We start from the raw sequence: 24,113 nt of genomic DNA, 5'->3' as shown, positions 1-24,113 counted from the left end.
GTCATCATGTTAGGGGCTTATTTGATAGTTTTCCCAATAAAAAATGAGCGACGTCTCAAAAAAAATAAAAAATGAGCGAAATAAACTTTTTTTTTATTTTTTTTGGGTAAAGCAAAAATTGGAAAAAGTGAGCTAAACATAACATACATTTCTCTAGGTTTTCTTTTTCTATCCTCACAGCAAAATAATTAGAGACATCAAAAGAGTCATATGATCTGACTTATGTTATGTATGATATAATAACAAATTAGAGACTTTATTACTCCCTCCGTCCCACTTCAATAGGCTCAGTTTCCTTTTTGGGTTGTCCCACTCCAATAGGCTTAGTTTCCTTTTTAGGTAAAAAAATTGTACTTAATTGGTGTGGACCACACAACTTTACTACCACTTTTCTACTAAAAAGTAAGTTTTCTTAATCTCCGTGCCCAAATGAAATGAGCCTATTGGAGTGGGACGGATGGAGTATCTTATTAAAAGATGACGATATTTAAACGGTGAGGCTAATATGTATAAAGAGTATCAAATATTTATGGATGTGTAATATTGATATATACAATTACGAAGCTGACAACATTATAAAAATTATCACATAATTATCACGTGACTGATAGTGAGACCTAATTCAAGTGGCAAAATTGAGGCATTTAAAGACCTTTTTTTTGTGAGAGATTTTAGTGTGGTTATTATTTTTCCACTTTGATGTGGATAATGGTCCCGCCTGCATGCGAATATTTTCACACATTTTGTGTGGTGTAGATGTTACGCAGAGGTCCTGTCTACACGTGAGTTGTTTATTTGATTATATTTAGACATCTCGTGCGATTATTTTTCCACATTTATGTGATATAGAGGTCATACAGATGTTCCGCTTATGGATGGATTACTTATTTGATTATATTTATACATCTCTTGTAATTCTATTTTTTAAAAAAATATATCATGGGACTAAAGTTTGTTTTTCAGTTAAAATTTGTCGAAAATAGTGTGCATGAAATATACACGAATATGAAAATTATTTCTACGAAATACTGTTAATTTTGAAACGAGGAATTTGGTTCTACTCGAAGACCGTATGGGCCTACCCTTTAGGTCGGCCGTCGGCGAGCATTTAGGGCCCAGCAGCTCAGACCCATCAATGTAATGGGCCCCATAATATTTGGGCCATCTTTATATAGGGTCCAATATTAATCAAAAAGGATAAACTTTTGTTTTACTCTAGATTGGCCACGTATGATGACAAAGCCCTAACCAATCAAAAAAAATGTTGGCCCATTCAATATTCAAGGGCACATTTAGTGAGGTTAGGGAGGGATAATGATTGATGTAAGCCTAATTAAGTTGATAGAGACGTATCAACACGCTCTGGTGCTTCAAGATTTATCGAACACTACTTATATTTGAATTAAATAGTAGTAAAATTACACCACTGAATATGGCTTCAGCTCCACATGAATATTAATCAACCAATTTTAACTTGTCACATATTCTGATATTAATTTTTTTGTGTGCAGAGAAGTATTGTTTTCAAAAAGAACAAGGATCGTATCTCCAATCTAATCTCATTATCCAATTGATTTTTTATGGGGCGTTTAAAATTAATAGAATAGAGTAAGATTGAATTATTTGGATGATTTAATTTTACGTTTGGATTGATTGATTGTGGTGTAAGATATTGAAGGATTATGATTAAAATGTAGAAAGAGTGGAGAGTTACAATTTAAATAAATAAATAAATTAGATTCTTATTTATAATTTTGCAATTTTTTTTTAAAAAAAATGATAAATAATCAATCCAATTGTAAGGTGATAAATAATCATACAATTGCATAATTAAATTATGAGTTGAATTATTCATTACGGACCGAATCATTGCAAATTAAACATTTGATTCAATTGAATTATTTTATCACCTATGTCTTATACTCAAAATCAAAGGTTTTCCTAGTATACAACTGAGTATGACAATATAACACTCCAAAATATTTCTATCCACACAATCGACTCAAAAAATATCCCCGAAAAATTGCTAATGAATTTTAATCTAAAAACATTATGAAAATCTAGAATAAATTGATTAATTTCATTATGAAGGTCGACAATAACATAAAAATTATTCAATACAAGCAACGATTAGGTAGTAAATAAACATTTACTCGAAAATAAGTGACGAATAATAGAAGATGGAAGAATTATTAAGCACTAGATGTGAAGCCACCATCAACATAAATAACTTGGCCGGTGATATAAGAAGCCGCCGGGAGGCAAAGGAACGCCGTCAACGGCGATATCTCGTTCGGTTCGGCTATCGGCCGGATCGGCGTTCGGGCCAATAACGGTCCAAACATACTTTGTATGGACATGTCAATATCTTCCTGTATACAACAAAAAAAATAACAGCTAATTCAGATTGAAACATCTTTGATTTTATCCCAAAAACTTATGCGATTTTGAAAGGAAAAAGTTTTAAACTTGGGGTCCCATTTTTGTTGGATGTGGGAAACTAGTGAGATTTTCAAAGAAAGCAATCACTTGGAATGAAACTGGCATTCATGAAATGATGAATTCGGTGCATTATAGTATAATTTGTCGTTGATATTAGTTTTTGTGTGTAATTTATTTGCATAAAGCAACACTTACTTCAAATAATGGATAAATTCTATAAAAAGAAGTCACGAGGTTATGTCCCATAAAAGAACTAAAGTCATTAAGATTGTTTTTTCAATATTAAGAAAAATGACCCATGTTTTTATTTTCACATTTTGGAAATTAAATATTGAAAAAAAAACTATTTATTTTGCAGTTCAAATAATTAAAATGGTATAGAAGAATGGTACAGGTTTGACAATAGTGGTCTTGACTGCCCATGGCGCCACTGTGTTAACTCTAATGTTGTCTTTTGCCCATTCATAAGCCAAATTCTTTGTCAATTGATTTATGGCACCTGTAAAATTTCAATCAAATGAAACTATATTAATTTTGAAAAGGATGAGTAAAATTTTCTAGATAATTGAATTATTAAACTGAGAAGAATTTGATGAATGAGGGGTAAATTGGCCACTTTGCACCTAAATTGAAGACTTGCCTTTGGAAGCTGAGTAGACAGCGAGCGCCGGCAGCGCAGTTTTGCCGGCGACGGAGGAGATAAAGACGATATTGCCCTTGCCGGAAGCTTTGAGCAGAGGGTGTGCAATTTGCGAGAGATGATAAGGCGACTCCAAATTTGTTCCAATTATGTGCCAAAAGTCTTGCTCGTCGTGTTCCGTTGCTCTTTTCATTATGCTTATTGCAGCATTGTTGATCTAATTAATTAATTCAATGCAAAAATAAAATCAATAATTCATATCAACTAATTTTGTCAATATAGATATATGACTTACAAGAATGTTGAGTTTGCCATCGAAAAGTGAAGCCACAGTTTGCACCAATTCTTCTCTTTGTGCTCTTGAAGTTAGATCACAAACCGAGCCGCTCACTTCATACCCTTTGGCTTTCCATTCTTGAATTCTTTCATCTAGATCTTTCTTGTTTCTTGAGCAAGTGTGGACTCTTGCACCAAATCCTGCTAGTTCCTCCACTATGGCATGCCTAAAATCGCAAACGTAAAGCCCACTTACGTGGTATGGTATGGTATGGTATATAACGTGCACTTATGAAATAAAATACGAGACTGGAGAAACTTACCCGATGCCTCTAGTGCCACCGGTTACGACAGCGGACATGCCCTTGAGTGACCATTTCTCATCTCTGCTGAGCTCTTTCTTCACTTCCATTGCTATGTATTGGTGTTTAGTTAGATATTCAAATCAAGGACTATATGCTGCTACTTGGAATTGGAGTGATTAAATTAGGTATGTTTGGCCACTTATTTATAGGGGATGATAAAAAGGATTTCGGGTAGGACCCAATTTTGAAGCAAAGCAAAAGATTAGGACCCAATATTGAAGCAAAAGGTCTCTGGTCTAATAATTATTTATTTATTTTTTTCCCGAGGAATGGTCTAATAGTAATTCTTGAAGCGAAAGGTTTGGAGTGATTAAATTAGGCATGTTTGGGCATTTATTGATAGGGGATGATAAAAAGTGTTTTGGGTAGGACCCAATATTGAAGCAAAAAGGTCTCTGGTTTATCTGTTTTTCACTTTCTCATAGTTTTTGTGGAATTATTTTGATTTTGTCCTTTCTGAGGATTTAAATTCTTTTGAAATGAATCTATATACATATTTTTGCAACCAAACATTTCAGGCGAATCTTTCTTTGCTGTTAATTCTCGGCGCGGCTACTGAGATTTGTATAAATATTTATAACGTGCAGTGCAATAAAATAACAAAATTAGATTCCTTAGATGTTCATATTATTTGATTTTGAGGAACTTTTTGGGGCCCTCAAATCAAATCCTGTTGATATGATAAGGGAAACTTACTGTTGGGCTGTCTAGCAGGAACGAATGGTCTTTATTACACGACATATACTCACATAAATGCATGCGCCTCACATGTTTCAGAGTGTCACCTTATTTGTCTCAATTACATTAGTCCCACAATTTCAAAACTTCATTTTTATTTTTCTATATTTGCAAGCTATACTACTCCATATCTTATGATTAATTCTCTATAAATATTTTTAGTTTTTAAAGTGTCAACTTTGGTAAACAGCTAGTTCGGGCGAAGAGATCAATTCTCAAATGAAAATTCAAAGAGAATTCTGATTTTTAAATGGTAAGAGCATCCGCAATGGGGTTATATGATAGCTTACATGATAGTCTACTTTATGATGGGGGGATCACATGGTGTAAAGATGCTGCAGTGAGGTTACATGATAGCTTACATGATAGAATTAGTTTTGATTTTTATGCTTTTTACTTAAATTTAATTGCTCAAATTTAAATAACACATTTGACTAATAATTAAAATTGCATTAATTTTGAAATCTTAAAAATTACATAAAATTTAATAAAATAAAAATAAATCCTACAAATAACTATTCCGGCCCTAGAGGTCCGAAACGTGCCCAAACATGCTCCATCAAATCATATTGGAGCGCGGCGTGCAACTGCCTATCTCGGAGAAGGGCATCTCTTTGGACATATTCCTCGAATGAAACGGGGGTTGCTCGACCACTCTCCGTCGAGTCACTGCTAGACGCCCCATGTCCCGCGTCGTCATCTCTCCAATTGGTTGCTCATTCACCTTCGTGCTCCACAATCATGTTGTGGAGAATGATGCAACACAGCATGATGTCCCGGAGGTGCTCCAAGTACCAATTCCGCGCGGGACTGCGAATGATTCCCCACCGTGCTTGAAGGACTCCAAAGGCACGTTCGACATCCTTTCGTGTCGATTCTTGCATCTTCTTGAACCTCGCATCCTTCTAATTTGTCGCCATCGGCGAACTCTTGACGAAGCAACGCCACTCCGGATATATGTCGTCGCACAAGTAGTAGCCCATCTGGTAGTAGCGATGGTTCGCCTGAAAGAGCACAGGCGGGGCAGTTCCATCCAACACGTCGGCGAAGAGAGGCGACTGGTTGAGAACGTTGATGTCGTTGTTCGAACCAGCGACACCGAAAAAAGCATGCCAAATCCACAGATCGTGGGATGCAACGGTCTCCAATATCAAGGTCGGCTCTCCCTGATCCCCGCGTGTGTAGGCGTCGTGCCACGCCTTTGGACAATTCTTCCACCCCCAATGCATACAATCAAGACTCTCGAGCATCCCGGGAAATCCGTGTCGCACCTCGTGCATCTGGGTAAGGCGTGTGATGTCCTCCAGCGTTGGACGGCGCAGATAATGTGCTCCAAAAGCCCGGATGATCGCCTTGCAGGACTTCTTGAGGCATACACGCCCGGTGGAGTCGGCGACTCTGAGATACTCGTCAAAAGTATCCGCATAGACGCCGGTGGCTAACTGGCGAATAGCCGACGTGCATTTCTGCAACGGGGAAAGAGAGTCCCGACCTATTGCATCAGTGGTCAACTGGAAGAAAGTATCTACACCTTGAACTAGGGGTGAGCAAAAAATTCGAAACCGAATAACCGAACCGTTCCAAACCGAAATTTTAAAATATGGTTCGATTTTTTCGGTTTTTCGGTTCGGTTCTGTTTTTTTTCCATAAAATTTCGGTTTTTCGGTTCGGTTCGGTTCGGATTTTTTTAAACCGAACAAAACCGAAAAACCGAATTATATTTATAATATATATATATATATAATATTTTAATTATAATTTTATAATATCTAACTTCTAATATTTTTTTAATTTTATAGTTTTTTTTTTGGAATTTTCGGTTTTTTATTCGAAAATTTCGGTTTTTTTGTTTTTTTTTCAAAAATTTCGGTTTTCTTCGGATTAATTCGGTTTTTCGGTTTGGTTCGGTTTTAATTATAAAAATTTCGGTTAATTCGGTTCAGTTTGTTCGGTTAATTCGGTTCGGTTCGGTTTTTTTTTTTAAAACCGAACTAAAATATGGTTTGGTTTGGTTTTAGCAAAAACCGAACCATATAACCGAATGCTCACCCCTACCTTGAACAGCCTCCACGATGCGCAAGAAAAGCTCCTTCTGCATTCGAAAACGCCGCCGGAAAAATGTAGGTCCGTACGTCGGATTGTCGTTGAAGAAGTCTTGCATAAGACGTAGATGGGCTTCCTCTCTATCACGGTGGACGTAAGATCGGTGACGTTTCACACGTCCCGCCTCCGGCGCCGGCCGGGCATAGATGTGAGCAAGCAGTTGTTTCTGCAACTCTATCTCCTCCATGATCGCATGAGCTACACCGTCGGATGAATCAGACGAAGAACCGTGGTCGGATTCCGCCATTGACGGAAGAAAGAAGATGAAAGCGCTTGAAGGAGGAAGAAGAAAGAAAGAAATTGAAAGAAGAAGGAGAATTGTGGAGTGAAAATGAGGAAGAGGAAGGAGGAAAATGGATTTATAAAGAGAAGAAAAAATTAAAAAAAAAAATCAAACGGTCAAATTTTGGCACGGAAACCGAGGAGTCAAAGCTGCCAATTTGAGTCAAAATTCGAATTTTGAATTTTTTTTTATAGCACACGCCTCTAATTGACCGTTTAAAGGGCTACACGATAGAACGTGTAGCCCTCGTGTAAGGTGCTCCCGCAACGCTTACACGATAGCACATTGACACGATAGGGCTATCGTGTAGCCGTTGTGAGTGCTCTAATGTAATCAAGTTTAGTATTGATTGAAAATCGAACATTGGATCTATTTCGTGTATTTATATAAACAGTAAACCCTATATACTAATCTCAGAAACTGATTTATATCATTTAAACTCGACTTCATAGACACATTTAGTACAAAAAAATGATATAGAACTAGAGGTAATTTGAATAATTCGAGGAACTGAGATTGATAGTAAAAAAACAAAAAAATGGAGATTATTAAGAAAGTTGTTGGTTATGAATGGGGGACATGTTGTGTACAAATTTAATGTGATGGATGGTGTGTGTGACCTATATTGGATATGGACACCAACAAAAGATTTAACTATATAATATTATTATTAAACTGCACAAATTGTTCCATGTGCTTCAATGGCAACAATGTCCATTTTCAAACCACGAAATCAAGATTTCATGAGATATTTCTACCCTGTTTCCGTCCTGAAAATTTAGACATAAATTTGTTTCTGTTAGAGGACTATGGGAAAAGTAAAAGTGTTACATTACTTGAAATAAAATTATTATTATCTTTCTGTTTGAAACGGAATTATTATTATTTTTAAATACCTCATAATTGTTATTTGTAAGTTGTAAACCGTATACAATCCCAAGTAATATTCTAAATCTACGATCTTTCCTCTAATTGACGTGAAAGGTAGACCCCATTTAGGAGGTGTGTTTGCTATCCAAAGTTAAATTAGTCTATTATATGAATAAAAATAGTTTAAACTAATTTACTATCGACTAAAATAAATTAAAACTTTGAGATATTCAAAATTTCTTTTATTAATTATTTCAAATTTGAGATAACTTTATTGGTTCTCATCCAGTTAAAAGGACAAAGTCCGTCAAAAAAAAGTTAAAAGGACTATGATTACAAAAATCCTTGCAAGAAAAATAAAAATACCCAATTATATATAAGAATAATATCCCATTAATTCTAATATTTTTTTTTATATAGGAAAAGGAAATTATGGCCACATAGTAGATAAGAATATAGAAATTATAGTTATTTTAGATTATTATGCATTCACATTTACATGGATTTTGAGTGATAATACTCCAAATTGGCTATAACAGTCTAAAATGGCGACCATTTTCATATTTTTATCTAACGTTTGATTTGAGTGATAAGGCATAATTGATAAAATAATTCATATTAATCAAGTGTCTGATTTGCATGATTAAATGATTGATAACTCGGCTCCCATCCAGGGACGGAGCCAGAAATTAAGTTCGGGGGGGCTGAAATTGTACGGTGCTGCCCCCAAGAAATTTTTTTTGGGCATTCTGTATATTTAAGGTATTTTTTTTATTAAAATACGAGCATAATACTAATAATAACGAACAATATTTTCATAGATTATATTGTTTCAATATATCACAAAACTTTTTTTGGACATTCTGTATATTTAAGACATTTTTTTTATTAAAAGGCAAGCATAATAATAATAATAATAACAAACAACATGTTCATAGATTATGTATTTTCTATATATTATAAATTAGTTTCAATACATTATAATTTTTTTAGCATTTCATACATATTAGGCATTTTTTATTAAAAGACAAGTATAATAGTAATAATAACAAACAATATTTCATAGATTATATAGTTTTAAATAACAGAATTATCCTTAAATTAAGTATATATGAGAGAATATAATAACCAAATACTCTTTTATAAAACAAAATTATTTTATAATAGGTATAAACACACACACACACACACACACACATATATATATATATATATATATATATATTAAAAAAAACTCAAAATTTGGGAGCCCCCCGCTCCCATCTAATCACTCAAATAAGTGATTATTTATCACCTAAAAATTGGATAAATTATTTAATAACCCTTCCAATTCTATCAATCTTATTTATCTCCTTCACCAAACCAAAAGCCTATATATCATCCACTTTCATATTTTTATCTACAATATGACTTTAATTTTCTATTATTATATGATTTTGCCTAGATTAGGATGTTGCCGCTCATGTATATTAGTAGTATAATCCAAAGTGACTATCATTTTCATCTTGTTATCTATATCACTATAATGAATTTTTTTTATTATATATATTTTTACCCAGTTGGCTCTCATGTATATTATTATATGTCCCAATTAATTAAAGAGTTAATATATAAAACTGGCCACTTTCATATTGTAAAGATAAAAAATGTCCACTAAGATAAAAATGATAAAAACTATCCACTTTGTAGTTAAAAAGACAGAAATACCCTCTCTTAAATACATGTACTCTCTCTTTCTCTCTCTCATTCTCTTCTCTCTCCCTCCACTCTCTCTCTCTATTCTCCCTCACGGTACACCTTCCCCCTTCTCTCTCTCTCTCTCTCTCTCCCTCCCTCCCTCCCTCCCTTCGAGCTCAGATCGCCGGCGAAGCGGCGCCACCTCGGCCTCGTCGCCTCCGCCATCTCTCTATCGTTGTACTCTCTCTCTCTCTCTCCCTCTCGCCCCCCGTCTGCCGCGCCGCCGCCACTCAATCTCCGGCAATCGCAGCGGCAGCGCCGCACAACCACCACCACCGCGACACCTCTGTCTATCTCTCGCTCTCGATTCTAACTTGGAGTTGTCGGATTCAACTTGTGGAGAGCATAGATCTGGTGGCCTTGGGGTGGTTGAAGTGGAAAGGGAAAAGTCGGCGACTTGTCTTCGAAATGTTGCTCCAGATCTGGAGAGACGGCGGCTGTTGTCTTCCACCTTCCTCCTCCGCGAGGCCCGCGTGGACGCCGCCGACCTCCGCCTCCTCGCCTGCAGCGTGGCACAATCGGCATCGAGGACGTCAGCAGATTCACCTTTCTACTATCGCGCCGCCTAGGGTTTCATTCCCTTAGAGCGGCGCCACCTCTGCTCACCTTCCGGCCAAACAATGCGGCGCCAGCAGACATCCCCAGCCACGAAAACTTCCGGCGAGCCTCCTCCCCAGGCAAAATCGCCGGTCAAAAAAAGAAGTAGCGCGAACGCGGCGCCGCTGCTCTCTGCCTCCACACGATCTGCGCCGCGTTGAATTTAATTTGTGTTTAATTTGGCAGATTTGGGGACAAAGCTTACTGATGCTAAAATGACCATGTCTGCTGATTGATTTGGGGAAATTGTGGAAGATCTATGATGCATGTTTATCTAAACCTCAATTCAATTTTACTTTCTTGAAGTTACTTGAATTGCAATGACTGGAAATTGGGGAAAAGAGTTGGAAATTGGGGAAATTGTGGAAGAAGATGATGTGTGAATTGAGAGTATTTTCTAATTATTTTATAATGGTGGTTAGTTAATTAATTGGAACATTTTCGTTAATGTTCTTGAATTCACGATTAGATCCATGAATTCAGAACTTAATATTCTTGAATTCAAAACCAACTCGATGAATTCATAACTTAATATTTTTGAATTCACAATCAAATTTATGAATTCACAGCAGCTTAATATTTTTGAATTCACGACCACATCTATGAATTCATAAATTAATATTCTTGAATTCACAATCAGATCTATTAATTCATAACTAAAACTCGAATTCACAACTACTTGAATTCACAACCAAAATAAATTCTAGTTGTGAATTAAATTCAGGTTGTGAATTCGACTGATTGTGAATTCACAACCAACATAAATCTGGTTGTGAATTAAATTTTGGTTGTGAATTCGTTTGGTTGTGAATTCACAACCAAAAAATTCTAGTTGTGAATTAAATTTTGGTTGTGAATTCGACTGATTGTGAATTAAATTTTGGCTGTGAATTCAACTAGTTGTGAATTCACAAACAAAAAATTCTGGTTGTGAATTCGACTGGTTGTGAATTCGACTCAATTCACAACCAGTCGAATTCACAACCGAAAAATTTTGGTTGTGAATTCACACTGGTTGTGAATTGCGGGATTTTTTAAAGGGGTGATGTAAAGTGGACATTTTTTTAATTTTTAATGTGAAGGGTATTTTGGTAACAATGGACATTTTTTATGTTTTTTATTTTAGTGGACATTTTTTATCTTTACAATATGAAAGTGGCCATTTTAAAAATTCACTCTTAATTAAATCTGTATTCTTTTTTGGATTGCCCCAACTAACTTGATCACTTTTCTTATATGATAAAATTTTCTCTTTATTCATTTTTTCACTTACCACATTTAATACACTAAACACTAACTCCTTAAAATCTATGTCGAAAAGAAAGTGATAAAGTTAGTTGAGACGGAGGGAGTATTATAATTGTTGAGTAGTAATTAATTGTCTCTCAAAAGTAAAAATGCTATAGACTATAGTAATAAAATAAAGATATATGAGAAAAATAAAAATGGAAAACAATTTAGAGACAATATATTTGTAATGTTGTCCAACAGAAAGCAGTGAAAAGAACGTTTCCATCAGCTGCGAGTTTATTGGTAGGTATATTTAGCGGCAGCTAACGTCAAATGAGATCAAATTATGGTCTGAGAGTGTGAGATAACGATAAGGCGTTGCGGGCCGGGCCTGCTTCACGGTGCTTGTACTTTCCGACAGCAAAACTCTTGGATGGGGTCTTGAGTTGTACCTCTCCTTAATCTTGATTAACTCTCGTGATTTCCTTGAATTCAAATTTCACCAACGCTTTCTTAAGATAATAAAATTAAAGATGTAGTTATGAAATGATTATGATGTTTTTTTAAGTTAAAATTTTCAAAACGATGAGATGGTATAGCCATAGGAAAGGGACTGATGCACAGCATGTTGCTACAAGGAGCAACACCTCTACTTGCAGAAGGCGACTTACCTTGTCCCAATGCAATTTCTTGTTTCCTTTTCAAATTTTCGAAATTAATAATGCATCTTCGACTTGGATTGCATTCAATCCCATATAACAAATTGATTGCTTCTGCTACTTATCTAGTATTTCTTTTCTTTTTCTTTTTTTGTATGCAAGTTATCAAAACTATTTTTTGTTTTTGAGACAATTTTGAAGAATTTAACCAAAAACCAAACAGGAAAAGAAGTTGCTGTAGTTAGGGAAGTGGGTATCGAATCCCTCAAAACTCAAATTAGGTTAGGTTATGCCATGTTATCTTGTCTAGAAATTTTCATTTTTTTTTTCAGAGAAATGGGATGTGGGAAATTCGAGCCCAAAGTTCTTTTTTTTTTGCAGGCCCTTAATTTTGGTCGTTTTATAAATATATATAGGATAAATTTTTTCGGGTATATAATTACAGGATAAATTTTTAAAAATTCTACTTCCTCCGTCCCACGAATCTTGACAAGTTTAGTTTTAGGCACATGAATTAAGGAGTTGTAGATTAGTGTTTTAAGTTTGTAGGTAATAGAGTATAAAAGTGATAAAATAGGATAAAGAATGTAATAAAGTGATAAAGTAACAGAGAGAATGTAATTAAAATCCTTTATTTTTGGACTAATTATATCCTTATTTGGAAATGTGTCAAGATTCGTGAGACGGTCCAAAAAGAAATACGTGCCAAGATTCGTGGGACGGAGGGAGTATATAAATAGGACAAATTGAGCCCGATCACCGAATTTGTCCTGCAATTGCAAGTCTGAAAAAAATTATCCTACATTTGCACAACGGTCAACATTTGGACTCTCAAATTTAATTTAATTCATTATATTTTATTTTCTCCCCCAATATATTATGTTCACGCTTTAAAGTCCTTTATCTCCCTTAAATATATTTCCTACTATAGAAATATGATTGAAAAAATAATTCAAAGTAATTTGTCTAAAACATAAAATTTTAAGAAAAATTATATTTTTTGCCATGTGGTGGTAGCATCAGAACTAGCAATTTGTCTAAAATGTACATTGATTTGATTATTAAGAGTCAATGCAATTACACATAGTACAAAATTAACAAATTTTTAAATAACCTTAAATCTCAAATGCTGACCAAGTTAAATAGATAAAATACTTTGTTCAAGTTCTTGGCTCTACACGCCAGAAAAATAAAAATAGGGAAAGAAAAAAAGTTTAAAATAAAATTTCTATACTATATTAAAATTGAAGATTTATTAAAAAAATAATTTTTCTTTTATTCCTTGGACTTATTTGGGTTTAGAATATTGATTAAGAGTCCTACTATAAAACCAACAAACTTAAACAACTTTGAGAGACGCGAGGAATAGTGGAATTCAAACTTGACCCCTCAATAGCACATGGGATCTTGTATTACCGATCGTGTTACATCTCATCTCATCCACACACACACCACATGTATCAGATGGTCATAATTTTACACGTGTTACCATTGACACTAGTAAAATTGTAGATGTAACACAGTTGGTAACAGTAATGGCGCAATGCACACATCTCCTACCACTCTAAAGAAAAGCATGTTCATCAAAAAACAAGACTAGATATGGAAGGGGTTGAGCTAATGGTAGAGTGATTTTTGTTTGACGCTAAAGGTCTTATATTCGAGTCCACAGTCATGCAGTCTTTAAAAATTCATTCATCCAATAAAAAACTAGATTTGGAGATAACACAATCAACATATGCTAAATATCTTTAGGAAAACTACAAGACCATATCTACTTCATTGTAAGAAGCAGCCACCTCAATAGATTTATTTTATATTCTCACAGTTAAGACAAAGTGCAGCCAATGATTGAAAGTAGCGTAGAGTATGCCACTCTCGTTGCTCGCACCTCCAGGTTAGCCCGGCGGCCAGTTCATTTGACGTCCACCAAGAAGATGAACGTGCAGGTGATAGACCGATTGACCTGCACAATAGTATTGATTTCAAGATCAACTAATAGGGCGTTTACTCTGGGCGATAGATTAGATCAACATTACATATGATTGAGTATTTGAAGGATTAATTACACGAGCTCAAATTGTTCGAAGGTTTATTTCTAAAAACAAAATCTCAGTTATCGCCCAAAGGAAACATTGTAAAGGAATTTGAAAGATGATTCAAATGCAAGAGGTAAAGAGAGGACGGTACTAACATCCATTTGGTCCATCATTAATCACAATTCTGAAGCCATCCTTAAGGCCTTCCTGCTTTGCCACGAGCTTTGCTGTGTATAGAAGACGGCCAAGAATCTCACAGTGCCTCTCCTCGGCCTACAGGAATAAACCATGCATCATCGTTTTTAAGTATGCATGTTGTTATACAGAACACAAGAATCGCATAGTTATTGAAAAGGCCCTAAACAGCCTTAGCTAACCTAGTTTTTTAGTTTTCCTCAAATTTGGCACCACCCAACTCTGCCTACACACAAGGCCTCGCTTACACCCACTTCCCTCATGACCTCATCTTTTGTTTAGGGGAGATTTGATACTCATAACCACAAGGAAAGCCAGCCTTACATCTTGTCGACTCATATTAAGCTATAAGCTCGAGACATGATCTCTTTATAGCTTGTGACAAGTTCTACTATGTCTAGACCACACAGCTTTAAGACTATACTAAGTTTCGTTTGCCCTTAAAAACTGGCATACAACTTTGCAACAGTTCAATCCCGTATTCAAGAAACTTCAAGCTCTAAACAATTCGGCAATCAGTCAACACACAGTGAAACATATCAGAGTTCACATACGGAAAAATTTAAGTGACAGCTAAGATCATGAACTGAAAAATCAAGTAATGCAACAGCCTCAATATAGAAAGGGAGCAAACGAGGAGTGCAATATGTAAATGTACGAGAAACTACCGTGGAAATTCCAATCAGTCCATCCCTCACTTTAGGGATAATGAGGATGTGAATAGGCGCTTGGGGAGCTATGTCCCTGAAAGCTAGAACCTGCCAAGGGAAAACACGAGATAGAACAATTTACCACAAGTATTCTCAGTTCAAAACAAATACTAGAACTAATCCACTACTTGCTCCTTAGAAAGTGCAACACACATAAACAACCTAATCAAAGAGTCATATAATTGAGATACGCTAGAAAAAGGCCAGTTTATGACAAAATCAACACAATTTATTCTAATTATTATCAATCAAATAAGCAAAGTTCCCTATTCCCTAAAACATGCGAGATTTTGGCATGATAAAGTATGATAAGCTGAAACAGGACAAAGATTCAGTTAGAAAATGAGACGCCCAATTCTAGGTCAACTAAGTGACTGACAGAAATATAAATTTCCCCTAAATTATCAAGCAAGAATTTAAAGGTTGAATTCGAATTTACAATCTGTCACTTAATCTAATGGCCATGTCACATTCCCAATAAAAAAATCGATCTTTATTGACCCAGAAAGAAGAAAAGGCAAAAGCAAAAGAGTGAAGCAATAGAAAGAACCTGTTCATCCTCATAGACGACGTTGGCCGGTATTTGCTTGTTGATGATCTTGTCGAATCTGCACGTTGTAAAAAATCAAGAAAAATCAGCTCGAGTATATATATATATATATATATATATATAGAGAGAGAGAGAGAGAGAGAGGCGGACATGGTGGGAGAATCAGAGGGGGCAGCAGCAAGAGCAGCCTCCTTTTCGGAAGCCATGGGCGCAAGCAAATGAGAAGTGAGGCGCAGCAGTCGGCTGCAGCTGGGGTTTTCTTGTTTGCTCATTCAGCTCATGCTTCCCTTTTAGTTTTCATTTTTATTTTTCGGACTGAATTTCAAGATTCTTCCTTTTTTTTTCTTTTTCTTTTTTTTTTTGGAGAATAAGGGTCCAAATCCAACTTTTGATCACCAAAAATAATGTTATTGGGTTAATTTTTCATTTACTAAATATAATGATGATTTGGGAATCAATCACATACTACTATATTTTTTAAAAAAATGATAAAACTATATTTTTTAATTTATTTTACCCTGAATCAAAGAACTTTTGAGAGTTTTTGGTCTTTTTGTTTGAACAGATATTCATTTCATTTACCAGTATATCAAAAAGTTCATACGTTTCAAGACGTTAATAATAATAATAATAATGTTCTCAAAAGAAAAAAAAAAATCCTGTAGCCATTTTGAGTTATTTATGTACTCTCTCCCAAATGAAATATCTTGTTTTCCTTTTTGGGTTGTCCTATTTGAAATGCCTTGTTTCTTTTTATGGAAAAAAATTATCATTATAATTTTTGGGACCCACATCACCTTTTCAACTCTACACCACAACACTTAATAATATAATTAACATTTTTGTAAATAGTCGTGCCGAAAAGAAACAAGACATTTCATTTGGTACTAAGGGAATACATTTTTGTTTAAATTTCTTTTAGTGAGCGCAAAAACAACCAAAATGGTTACAAGATTATGTGACTAATTGTGCGGCTATCAAAAAATTATTAGTATATTGCAAAACGTCAATAATAATAATAATAATAATAATAATAATAATAAAGTAGTGCATAAATCATAATAATGGTACGGTATATGACAAAGTAATTAGATGCTCAAATTGAGAGAATTTTCGTAGGTCAACCAGTGATTCATTTATTAATTTTGTCATATGAAAAAAAAAATCGAAATCAACACTCACTTCTCTAGAAACTCAATAAAAGTTGCTACTACTACTACCAGAAAATGGAGAAAAAAAAAAAGTGTTTATGTTGAATCCTGCATTTGTCGACAAAAATTCATGGTGCCTATAAACTACCCCATAATTAACAGAGTTGGAACAAGTTTGTGAGACTATAAAAATGTACATGATACATGAAGGTTCAATGGGGCACGAGACAGCCAGCTGCTACTCTACCCCCCAACTAGTAAACTCCAAACAACTAACAAACACGACTACGTTATGAACCTACACGATCCTCAGACCGGAGCTGAGCTCGTTCTACGCAGCTGGTATTTCGGCTCCGGTGGTGGTATGCTCGGCAACGCCTTCTCCACTTCCTGCAACACAAGTGGTAATCTTATGTCATTAGAGATGCAGCTTAAGTCAAAGAAACATATCTCTGCTGCTAATCATTGATAGCTATTATACCACCAGAATCATACAGAGGATAAGACGTGACTATTACAAACTGGAATAATTTTTTCACACAAAATGCAGCCACTTAATGGGTGAAGGAACAGATCTTAGACTAGTTTGTGTCAAGATGAGAGGGTGGTTTCGCTTCTTGGATGGAATCGCTATAAAAGTGCAAGCAAGATTAGAAACGAAGGCAAAAGGAAAGGATAAGCTGAGAAAATTAGAGGAAAATGAGTGAAAAGAGTCCTAATTCTATGCTCCTGCAGGCATTATTAGTTTTAATCCACAAAGAAATTCTCAGTGAGGCACTGCTATCATTGTCATTTTCGTGAGTCCCTCATAATATTGCTTTTACTGTGCAGATATTACTTTGCAAGCAACTACATTAAAGTTACAGGTACTTATAAATAAAAGGTTTCTTGCAATCGTAAAGGTCGGGTTAGGAGCCAAAACCAACAGAACAGATACTCATGAATACATCCAGAGGAAAACTTTTAACATACAAGTATGCTAATGGAGATAGATAATTTATTTAATTTTTTGTAATTATTTGAGCAAAATAATAGGAGATTCTGCGGAGCCTATATTATTCTTTACGTGTCCAGCCAACTGCAATTACATTATGTAGCTCTTGAAATGATGTAGCATATTGTGAAAATTGTTCCAATATCTACATTATGATCATATGGGACAATAGAGATCTTAGTGATCTATAAAGGGTATTCCCATGAGGTCCGAATCAAGATTAATGCCAACATCCGAAGGGAGGTATAACCAGCAAACAATGATGGTAAATGGATTTGAATATTTAAGCAAGCGAAAATCTTGGAAGTCGTTCGTTGACAATTGTTTATAACTAATTAAGCTAGCACATTTTGGGTGGCATTTGACAAGGAAATCAACAAGAGCAGCACAAAATATAGTCTCAAGCCAAATAATGAAACTAACGCCAGATAAGAACATATGCCACCATTTACCAGCATAAATACTTCATCTCATGTGTGTGTGTGTTGGCCTAGCGGTAGGAGGTTAATGCCCAATACCTGAGGTCCTGGGTTCGAGTCATCCGTCGCGCAGTCTTTGAATTTCTTTATTTACTTATATAATTTATAAAAAAAAAGGTAAAAAAAAAAAATACTTCATCTCACTAAAATGCCCCCTCTAACGAGAAGGTAAAGAAAAGAGAGGAGCATTTCATTTCAGCAGAGTTGATGCCTTTACCAAAGTAAAGTAATAAAAGGTGGTAACTAAGTGCACTAACTCGCTGCTCATGGTTAGACCTATAAAAAAATTATTCCATGTACTTATGTGAAGTCACCTCATAATTCATATAGACCGAGGCAATCTTTACAAGTGAAACTTCCTTTCAGATAATATTGTTTCAGAAATTTGATCTTACACTTTTTATCTTCAATAATTGTCATGTGCACTTTGTTATTAATAACAAATACCAATGCCGCTAATCAAGTGGCATTGCATAAATTAGCTTCTGGTTAAATAGTCAAATAGGAAACACAAAAATATATAAGCATAAAATCATGCAACAGAGCCTTGTTGGTGAGCACATTGAGAAGTATAGATTGAAATGTGTTTGAGGATGTCCTACATCAGTCAGATTCAGTCATAAACTAAGAAAATGATAAATACAACCAAGAATACTAAATCAGTAGCCCCCAAACTCAGTAAGTTAAGATACAGAAAAGCACAAATAGATATGCCAAAACTGCTCCAAGTTGAATAGCAACATAGATATTTAGACAGAGAAAAATGCAATGCAGTTGAAAATAGTTACACCAAAACTTGGGTATAATATTACAAATCATACCTGCAGTCTCTTGAGCCTCTCATTCTCCTCTTCCAGACGTGAAACCTTGTTCTCCAGTTCATGGGTGTAAGCCTGCAGGCCAAAACGTTAACACAACCCCAAGAGTAAAAAGTTAAAAAATTCAACTTCCACAAACTAAATGCCACAAAAAGGACCTGCTTTCTTGCTCGTGATCTGGCTGCAGATTCCCTATTCTTGATCATCCTCTTCTGCCTCCTTTCAACGCTTTTCTCAGCTATATCATCAGGAGCAACCCTTTTACGCCCAGGTGTCTGTGTGTCCGATAAAGTACCCATTAAAGGGGATGAACACATAGTCATTTCGGGATAAGCAGCATCCATGATCGAATTTCCACCAAGAGTAATAGGCTGTTGAACTGGATGACTAGGCATGAAAGCAGGCAGCATACCCTGCTGCTGCTGCTGAGGATGTATAGAAGACATCTGATAATTCATCCACTGAGCATGATGAGGCATCCCTGTCGGATCAGCCCCACCATCAGCAACGGAGCCTAAAACCTTATTCCCTCCGGCCGACTCAGAGACCACCCCCGCCTTCACCAAGAAATCCTCCAATGTCATCTCCCCAAGAGTGGTTTTCCTATCAAGACTGCTCCTTTTCTGCCCCTGCTGGATGTCCTGCCACACTTCATCCACGGTCTTCTTGCTCAGATCCATTGACAGCATAAGGTTCGACTGCTGATTCAACGACAACCCAGGCGCGGACTGGCCCGGAAGCTGCACATTTGTCACGCCGTCAACACCTTCCCCAGTCTGATTATTAGCCTCAGCAGTCCATAAAGTCTTGAGAAGCTCATCAAGATTCATACTACTAAGGGGCTTCCCAAGGTCACCCAACTGGTTCTGCACCTCATCAAGGGTGAGGCTATACAATGATCCTTGCCGAGCCAACTGGTTCGGGTCATGACTCTGAATTTGGGATTGGGGTTGGGCTTGGCTCAACCCAGTGTTATTACTGCCACCCCCATGAGATCCCATTTTCTGAGCTACCATAAAATTACCCCTCTTCTTCCTTTTCCCCTCTTCCTATACAGACAACCTAAAATCAAACAACCCCAAATCAACGCCACCAGGTATCCTTATTCACAGCAGCAAACGAAGCAACAAACCCCAAAGCTATGCATGAAATGCATCATTCAATCTATTCAAGAAAAAAGAGAGGAGAAAAAAGAATTTGCTGAGCCCATCAGATTCAGCAACATATCGGTTCAAGAAATGCAATAAAGATCAAATTTTGGGGCTCCCCCAATATCATAACCAGGTGAAAATCAAACAAAATGCGGAAATTTGAGAAATCAAAGTGCAAAACGAACGCAAATACGCACTCACCAGGAGAAATACGAGAACCCCCAAAAGCAAGAGATTCTTTCAGTGAGATTTCAGTATCCATGCAGCCAAAATTGTCCAAACCAGCTCCAAGGAAAACCCAGAAACCACGCTGCAAAAACCTTAACTCAGAATCTAACTCATGGGAATTTTAGTCTAAAAACGGACAAAAAAATTTAACATAGGAAAAATCAGAATTCAGACCCACATTCTGTTCCTTCTCTACACTATAAAATTCTTAATTATCAATGACCAAGAATATAAAAATATTGGAGAAATAAGATATTTAATATAATATTAATGTGTTTGGTATCAAATAGTTTTGGAGAAATTAAGCAAATCAAAGCAATAGTTAATTTTTATAAAATTCATTGTTACCGGTACTTGTGCCTGATTTCGAGACTTGTTTTACTTCTTTGGTGAAATGATGGAAAAGGAGAGTGAATAAGATCGAATTGCAGCAACGAAAAATCTTTACTAATTAAAAAATTCATCTAAACGTACCCTTCCGTAATTAAGTAATATAAATAGTAACAGCAGTTGTAGTAATAACAATTGCAAAAAGGTGGTTTATGCGAGCTCCCCAAATTTATTAGTTTAACTAATTCAATAATTGAGATAGGCCTGTCCGAGCAGTCTTATCTTAATTACATTATTTTGGATTTGGATAACGGAAATCGGAATTAGCTTTAATAAAATGGGAAAACGAGGAACTTTCACTCACTCATTTGATTCAGCAAACAATGACGTTTTTGCGCCAAGATATGAAATTATATTACCCATTCCCTCCCACAAATCTTGACACTTTTTCCGTTTTAAATCGTCCCACGAATTTTAACACATTTTCAAACAAGATAATAATTATTACCTTATCTCTCCTACTTTATCACTTTTATACTTTATTAATTATACAATAAAAATACTAATCTACAACTCCTTAATTCTCGTGCCGAAACCAAACGTGTCAAGATTCGTAGGACGGAGGGAGTAATTCGTATGCGATATTTATTTTTATCATTACAGTTGTATTAGATAAGTATTATATTAACTCTACTTATATAAATGTGTAAGTATATAAATAATTATTAAATATAAATGTGATACGAAATGCAAAAAATATTCAATTTTCTTTTTTTTAATTAAAATATTCAAATTACTATTATGCTACGATTCATACCGCATGATACGATTCACAATTAAGAAATATATCACTTGTATTAAATTGTTTAATTAGAAAAATAAAACAGGAATTTGCAATAGAGACACTTCAGAATTGCGTGGAAGACAAAAAATCAATTTTCACCACAACAAAAACGGATCTTTGCTATCCAAAAAATAACGAAAAAGGGGGAAATAGAGCGAAGTAAAAGCTGAATAGTAAGATTTTTATTTTAAAAGGAAATTGCGATATAACTTTATACTGAATCTTTTTTTTTACTGGGGGTGGAAAGAAATGGAGGTATGATTTTAAAAAAGAACGAGCAAAATTAAATTTTTATATTTAAAATTAAAGAAAATACAACTTAAATAATAAATAATAAAAATATTCCAATGATCGTCGAGATATGCCCAATCTTGAATTCACCTCATTGTTTGAACTCTAAACATTGTTGTTTATAATTAAAATCGCATTAGTTGTACATTGCTTTGGTACAACTTTAGTTTAAATCTCTCAAATATTTATTTTTCTTTTAATACCAATTCAATCTTTTGATGATTGTAGAAGCTATCATTACAACATTATAGGGATGTCAATCGGGCCAACCCACTCGATTTTGGGCCAACCCATTCGATTTCATGTTATTTTCGATTCGGGCTAGTCGGTTTTTTTATTTTTTGGGTTAAATTCTTTTAACCCTAACCCTAACTCACTAGGTTTCGAGCTAGCCCATTCGGGCCCACAAATTTACGATTTTTTTATATGTACAATATTTTTATATGGATAATCATATTATTATAATAAAAATATATCGTGCTTTTTAAATCAAAACATTCCGTCTTATTTTAAATATAAAAATTAGTGTTATTTAATGTAAATTTACATAATATCTAATTTAACTTTGTTTCCGATAAAAATTGTATATAGATATAACATAATTTTTCTTTGACTTTTATATCATAAATATTTATTATTAATCGTTAGAAAAAATCAAAACATACATTATACAAACATCAAAATATTATTATCAAATTAAAGAGTAAAGTATTAAAGAAATCAATTACTCCCTCCATCTCATTCCAATAGGCTCATTTTCCTTTTTGGGATGTCCCACTCCAATAGGCTCATTTTTCTTTTTGGGTAAAAAAGTTGTACTTAATTGGTGTGGACCACACCACTTTACTACCACTTTCCTACTAACAAGTAAGTTTTCTTAATCTCCGTGCCCAAAAGAAGTGAGCCTATTGGAGTGGGACGGAGGGAGTATTAAGAAAGTGTTCGGTTAATCGGGCCAACCCTATTGGGCTCGAGCTATTTTCGGTTCGGGCCATTCGGGCTAAATTTTTTTGGACTAAAAATTTTCAGCCCTAACCCACCTTTTTATCGGTCTATTCGAATTGACCCATCGATTTCGGGTTTTTTTTATATCCCTAAGATTCACATCATTAAGCATGAAAAGTCAAACCAAAAAACTCCTATAGTTGACTCCTCATGACCATTTGCTAAAAATTGGCATGATAAACATCTCAAATAAATCTCAACATAATTATGTGTCTGGCAAATTTTAAAACTTGTCTCGAGCTTGAATTTGATAAGTAAAAGAACATCACTATAAAAAATTGACTCTATTAAAGTATCATTTGACTCGATATACAAGCTCAAACATCATTACCAAGGAATCCATATATCTTCAAACAAAACTCAAACTATTATATGTTCAGCTTGATTTAACTCATTATAGTCTTTCATATCATTATGCTATTTATTGCATAAGAAAATAAGCCAGGATCTGAGAGTCAAATAGAAATAAAAATATATATGTTGTACAGAAACTCGAATCTATTTTCCCATTCTTAAAAAAAGAAGAGAAATCATGAAATAAAAAAAGAGAAATCATGAAATATATGTTGTACTACATGCTACTGGTATTGTATCTTGTTCCTTTGTATACGCATTACCATAAAGAGGTATGTTAAGGACAGATGGAATTTGCATTTTCACAAACTTTATAAAAAGTTTATATTAATTATTCATAACTAAAACATGATCCCATCTGTGAATGTTATCCACACCGATCATTTCTACCTTGCAAAAGGCACGTGTATATATGTATTCAATTTCATGTAAGCACGAAAATATTTTTGAATAGTAGTAAGAAAAATCTTCAATAGAAATAAACACCATAAACAATTGGGGTCAATTTCCTGAAATAGGTCGCCAAGAAATTATAATTAATACCCATAACTAGCATTTAGCCAGTAAAATTTGAAAAGGAACAAAACTCGAACAAAAAGCAGAAAATGATAATCACTTTGAATAAACGTGATTTTTATAATTCAAAATGCTACATTTAACCACGTCAAAATAATTGCTACATATAACATTTTACCTTAGATAAATTATAAAGAGAAACATATTCAGATATTGCATTATTCACAACTACTCGAAATGATAAAAATTCTATTACAACAATACTACTATACTTACATAAAAGGTAAACTGAATTTGTTCTATTAAAAGGTGTAAGAATAATAAAGAAGCACAAAAGAGAATGTGTAAAACCTAATAGGCTCAATGGAAGAAACACGAAGCCCAACCCACTTATAATCATAAAACAAAAAGCAAAAACCTCACAGTTCACCCCAATGTTATCCAAGAAATTTTTTAACCAATCTTCATCTCATCACAAAATCATCCAATGATTTCAATCAAGGAAAATCAAGAAAGAA

General features: G+C 34.8%; 3 protein-coding genes across 7 annotated transcripts; all 3 read right to left on the bottom strand.

Annotated features, from left to right (window-relative positions):
- Positions 1-2,061: 2,061 nt before the first annotated feature.
- On the bottom strand, positions 2,062-3,939 carry LOC131002838 (tropinone reductase 1-like). The gene is made up of 5 exons (XM_057929302.1): positions 3,682-3,939; positions 3,378-3,585; positions 3,083-3,299; positions 2,835-2,941; positions 2,062-2,372 (listed from the first exon to the last, which is right to left on the bottom strand). The coding sequence occupies exons 1-5, from the start codon at positions 3,768-3,770 to the stop codon at positions 2,193-2,195; spliced, it is 801 nt and encodes a 266-aa protein (XP_057785285.1). The 5' UTR covers positions 3,771-3,939; the 3' UTR covers positions 2,062-2,192.
- Positions 3,940-13,552: 9,613 nt separating this feature from the next.
- Positions 13,553-15,840, bottom strand: LOC131002837 (14 kDa zinc-binding protein-like). Its single transcript, XM_057929301.1, has 5 exons — positions 15,585-15,840; positions 15,435-15,492; positions 14,843-14,932; positions 14,135-14,252; positions 13,553-13,906 (listed from the first exon to the last, which is right to left on the bottom strand). Exons 1-5 carry the CDS (start codon positions 15,704-15,706, stop codon positions 13,839-13,841), a joined length of 456 nt encoding a protein of 151 aa, XP_057785284.1. The 5' UTR covers positions 15,707-15,840; the 3' UTR covers positions 13,553-13,838.
- An 830-nt stretch (positions 15,841-16,670) lies between these two features.
- LOC131002835 (ABSCISIC ACID-INSENSITIVE 5-like protein 2) lies at positions 16,671-20,779 on the bottom strand. 5 transcript variants are annotated; one of them, XM_057929299.1, is made up of 5 exons: positions 20,730-20,779; positions 20,229-20,337; positions 19,035-20,040; positions 18,880-18,951; positions 16,671-16,975 (listed from the first exon to the last, which is right to left on the bottom strand). In XM_057929299.1, the coding sequence occupies exons 3-5, from the start codon at positions 19,890-19,892 to the stop codon at positions 16,895-16,897; spliced, it is 1,011 nt and encodes a 336-aa protein (XP_057785282.1). In that variant the 5' UTR covers positions 19,893-20,040; positions 20,229-20,337; positions 20,730-20,779; the 3' UTR covers positions 16,671-16,894. The 5 variants fall into 5 exon arrangements, with proteins under 5 accessions (XP_057785282.1, XP_057785279.1, XP_057785283.1 ...); XM_057929296.1 differs by having other exon boundaries at positions 20,604-20,744; XM_057929300.1 differs by lacking the exon at positions 20,730-20,779 and adding an exon at positions 20,434-20,553.
- Positions 20,780-24,113: the final 3,334 nt, after the last annotated feature.

Source organism: Salvia miltiorrhiza, unplaced genomic scaffold, assembly GCF_028751815.1.
Source record: "Salvia miltiorrhiza cultivar Shanhuang (shh) unplaced genomic scaffold, IMPLAD_Smil_shh fragScaff_scaffold_23_2, whole genome shotgun sequence".
In the NCBI taxonomy this organism is placed as follows: domain Eukaryota; kingdom Viridiplantae; phylum Streptophyta; class Magnoliopsida; order Lamiales; family Lamiaceae; genus Salvia; species Salvia miltiorrhiza.
The sequence above is the reverse complement of the archived record's forward strand: the minus strand, read 5'-3'. Positions and strand labels throughout refer to the sequence as shown.

Excerpts from the sequence above, each read along its gene's own strand:
- LOC131002837 (XM_057929301.1), bottom strand. The coding sequence starts at position 15,706 with ATGAGCAAACAAGAAAACCCCAGCTGCAGCCGACTGCTGCGCCTCACT. Across the intron at positions 14,933-15,434 it reads TCGTCTATGAGGATGAACAG|GTTCTAGCTTTCAGGGACAT; the intron begins GTTCTTTCTATT and ends TTCCCTTGGCAG. Across the intron at positions 14,253-14,842 it reads GACTGATTGGAATTTCCACG|GCCGAGGAGAGGCACTGTGA; the intron begins GTAGTTTCTCGT and ends TTATTCCTGTAG.
- LOC131002835 (XM_057929299.1), bottom strand. The coding sequence starts at position 19,892 with ATGGTAGCTCAGAAAATGGGATCTCATGGGGGTGGCAGTAATAACACT. Across the intron at positions 18,952-19,034 it reads GATCACGAGCAAGAAAGCAG|GCTTACACCCATGAACTGGA; the intron begins GTCCTTTTTGTG and ends TTTGGCCTGCAG. Across the intron at positions 16,976-18,879 it reads AGAGGCTCAAGAGACTGCAG|GAAGTGGAGAAGGCGTTGCC; the intron begins GTATGATTTGTA and ends CTTGTGTTGCAG.
- LOC131002838 (XM_057929302.1), bottom strand. The coding sequence starts at position 3,770 with ATGGAAGTGAAGAAAGAGCTCAGCAGAGATGAGAAATGGTCACTCAAG. Across the intron at positions 3,586-3,681 it reads GGTGGCACTAGAGGCATCGG|GCATGCCATAGTGGAGGAAC; the intron begins GTAAGTTTCTCC and ends TTGCGATTTTAG. Across the intron at positions 2,373-2,834 it reads AGACCACTATTGTCAAACCT|GAAGATATTGACATGTCCAT; the intron begins GTACCATTCTTC and ends TGTTGTATACAG.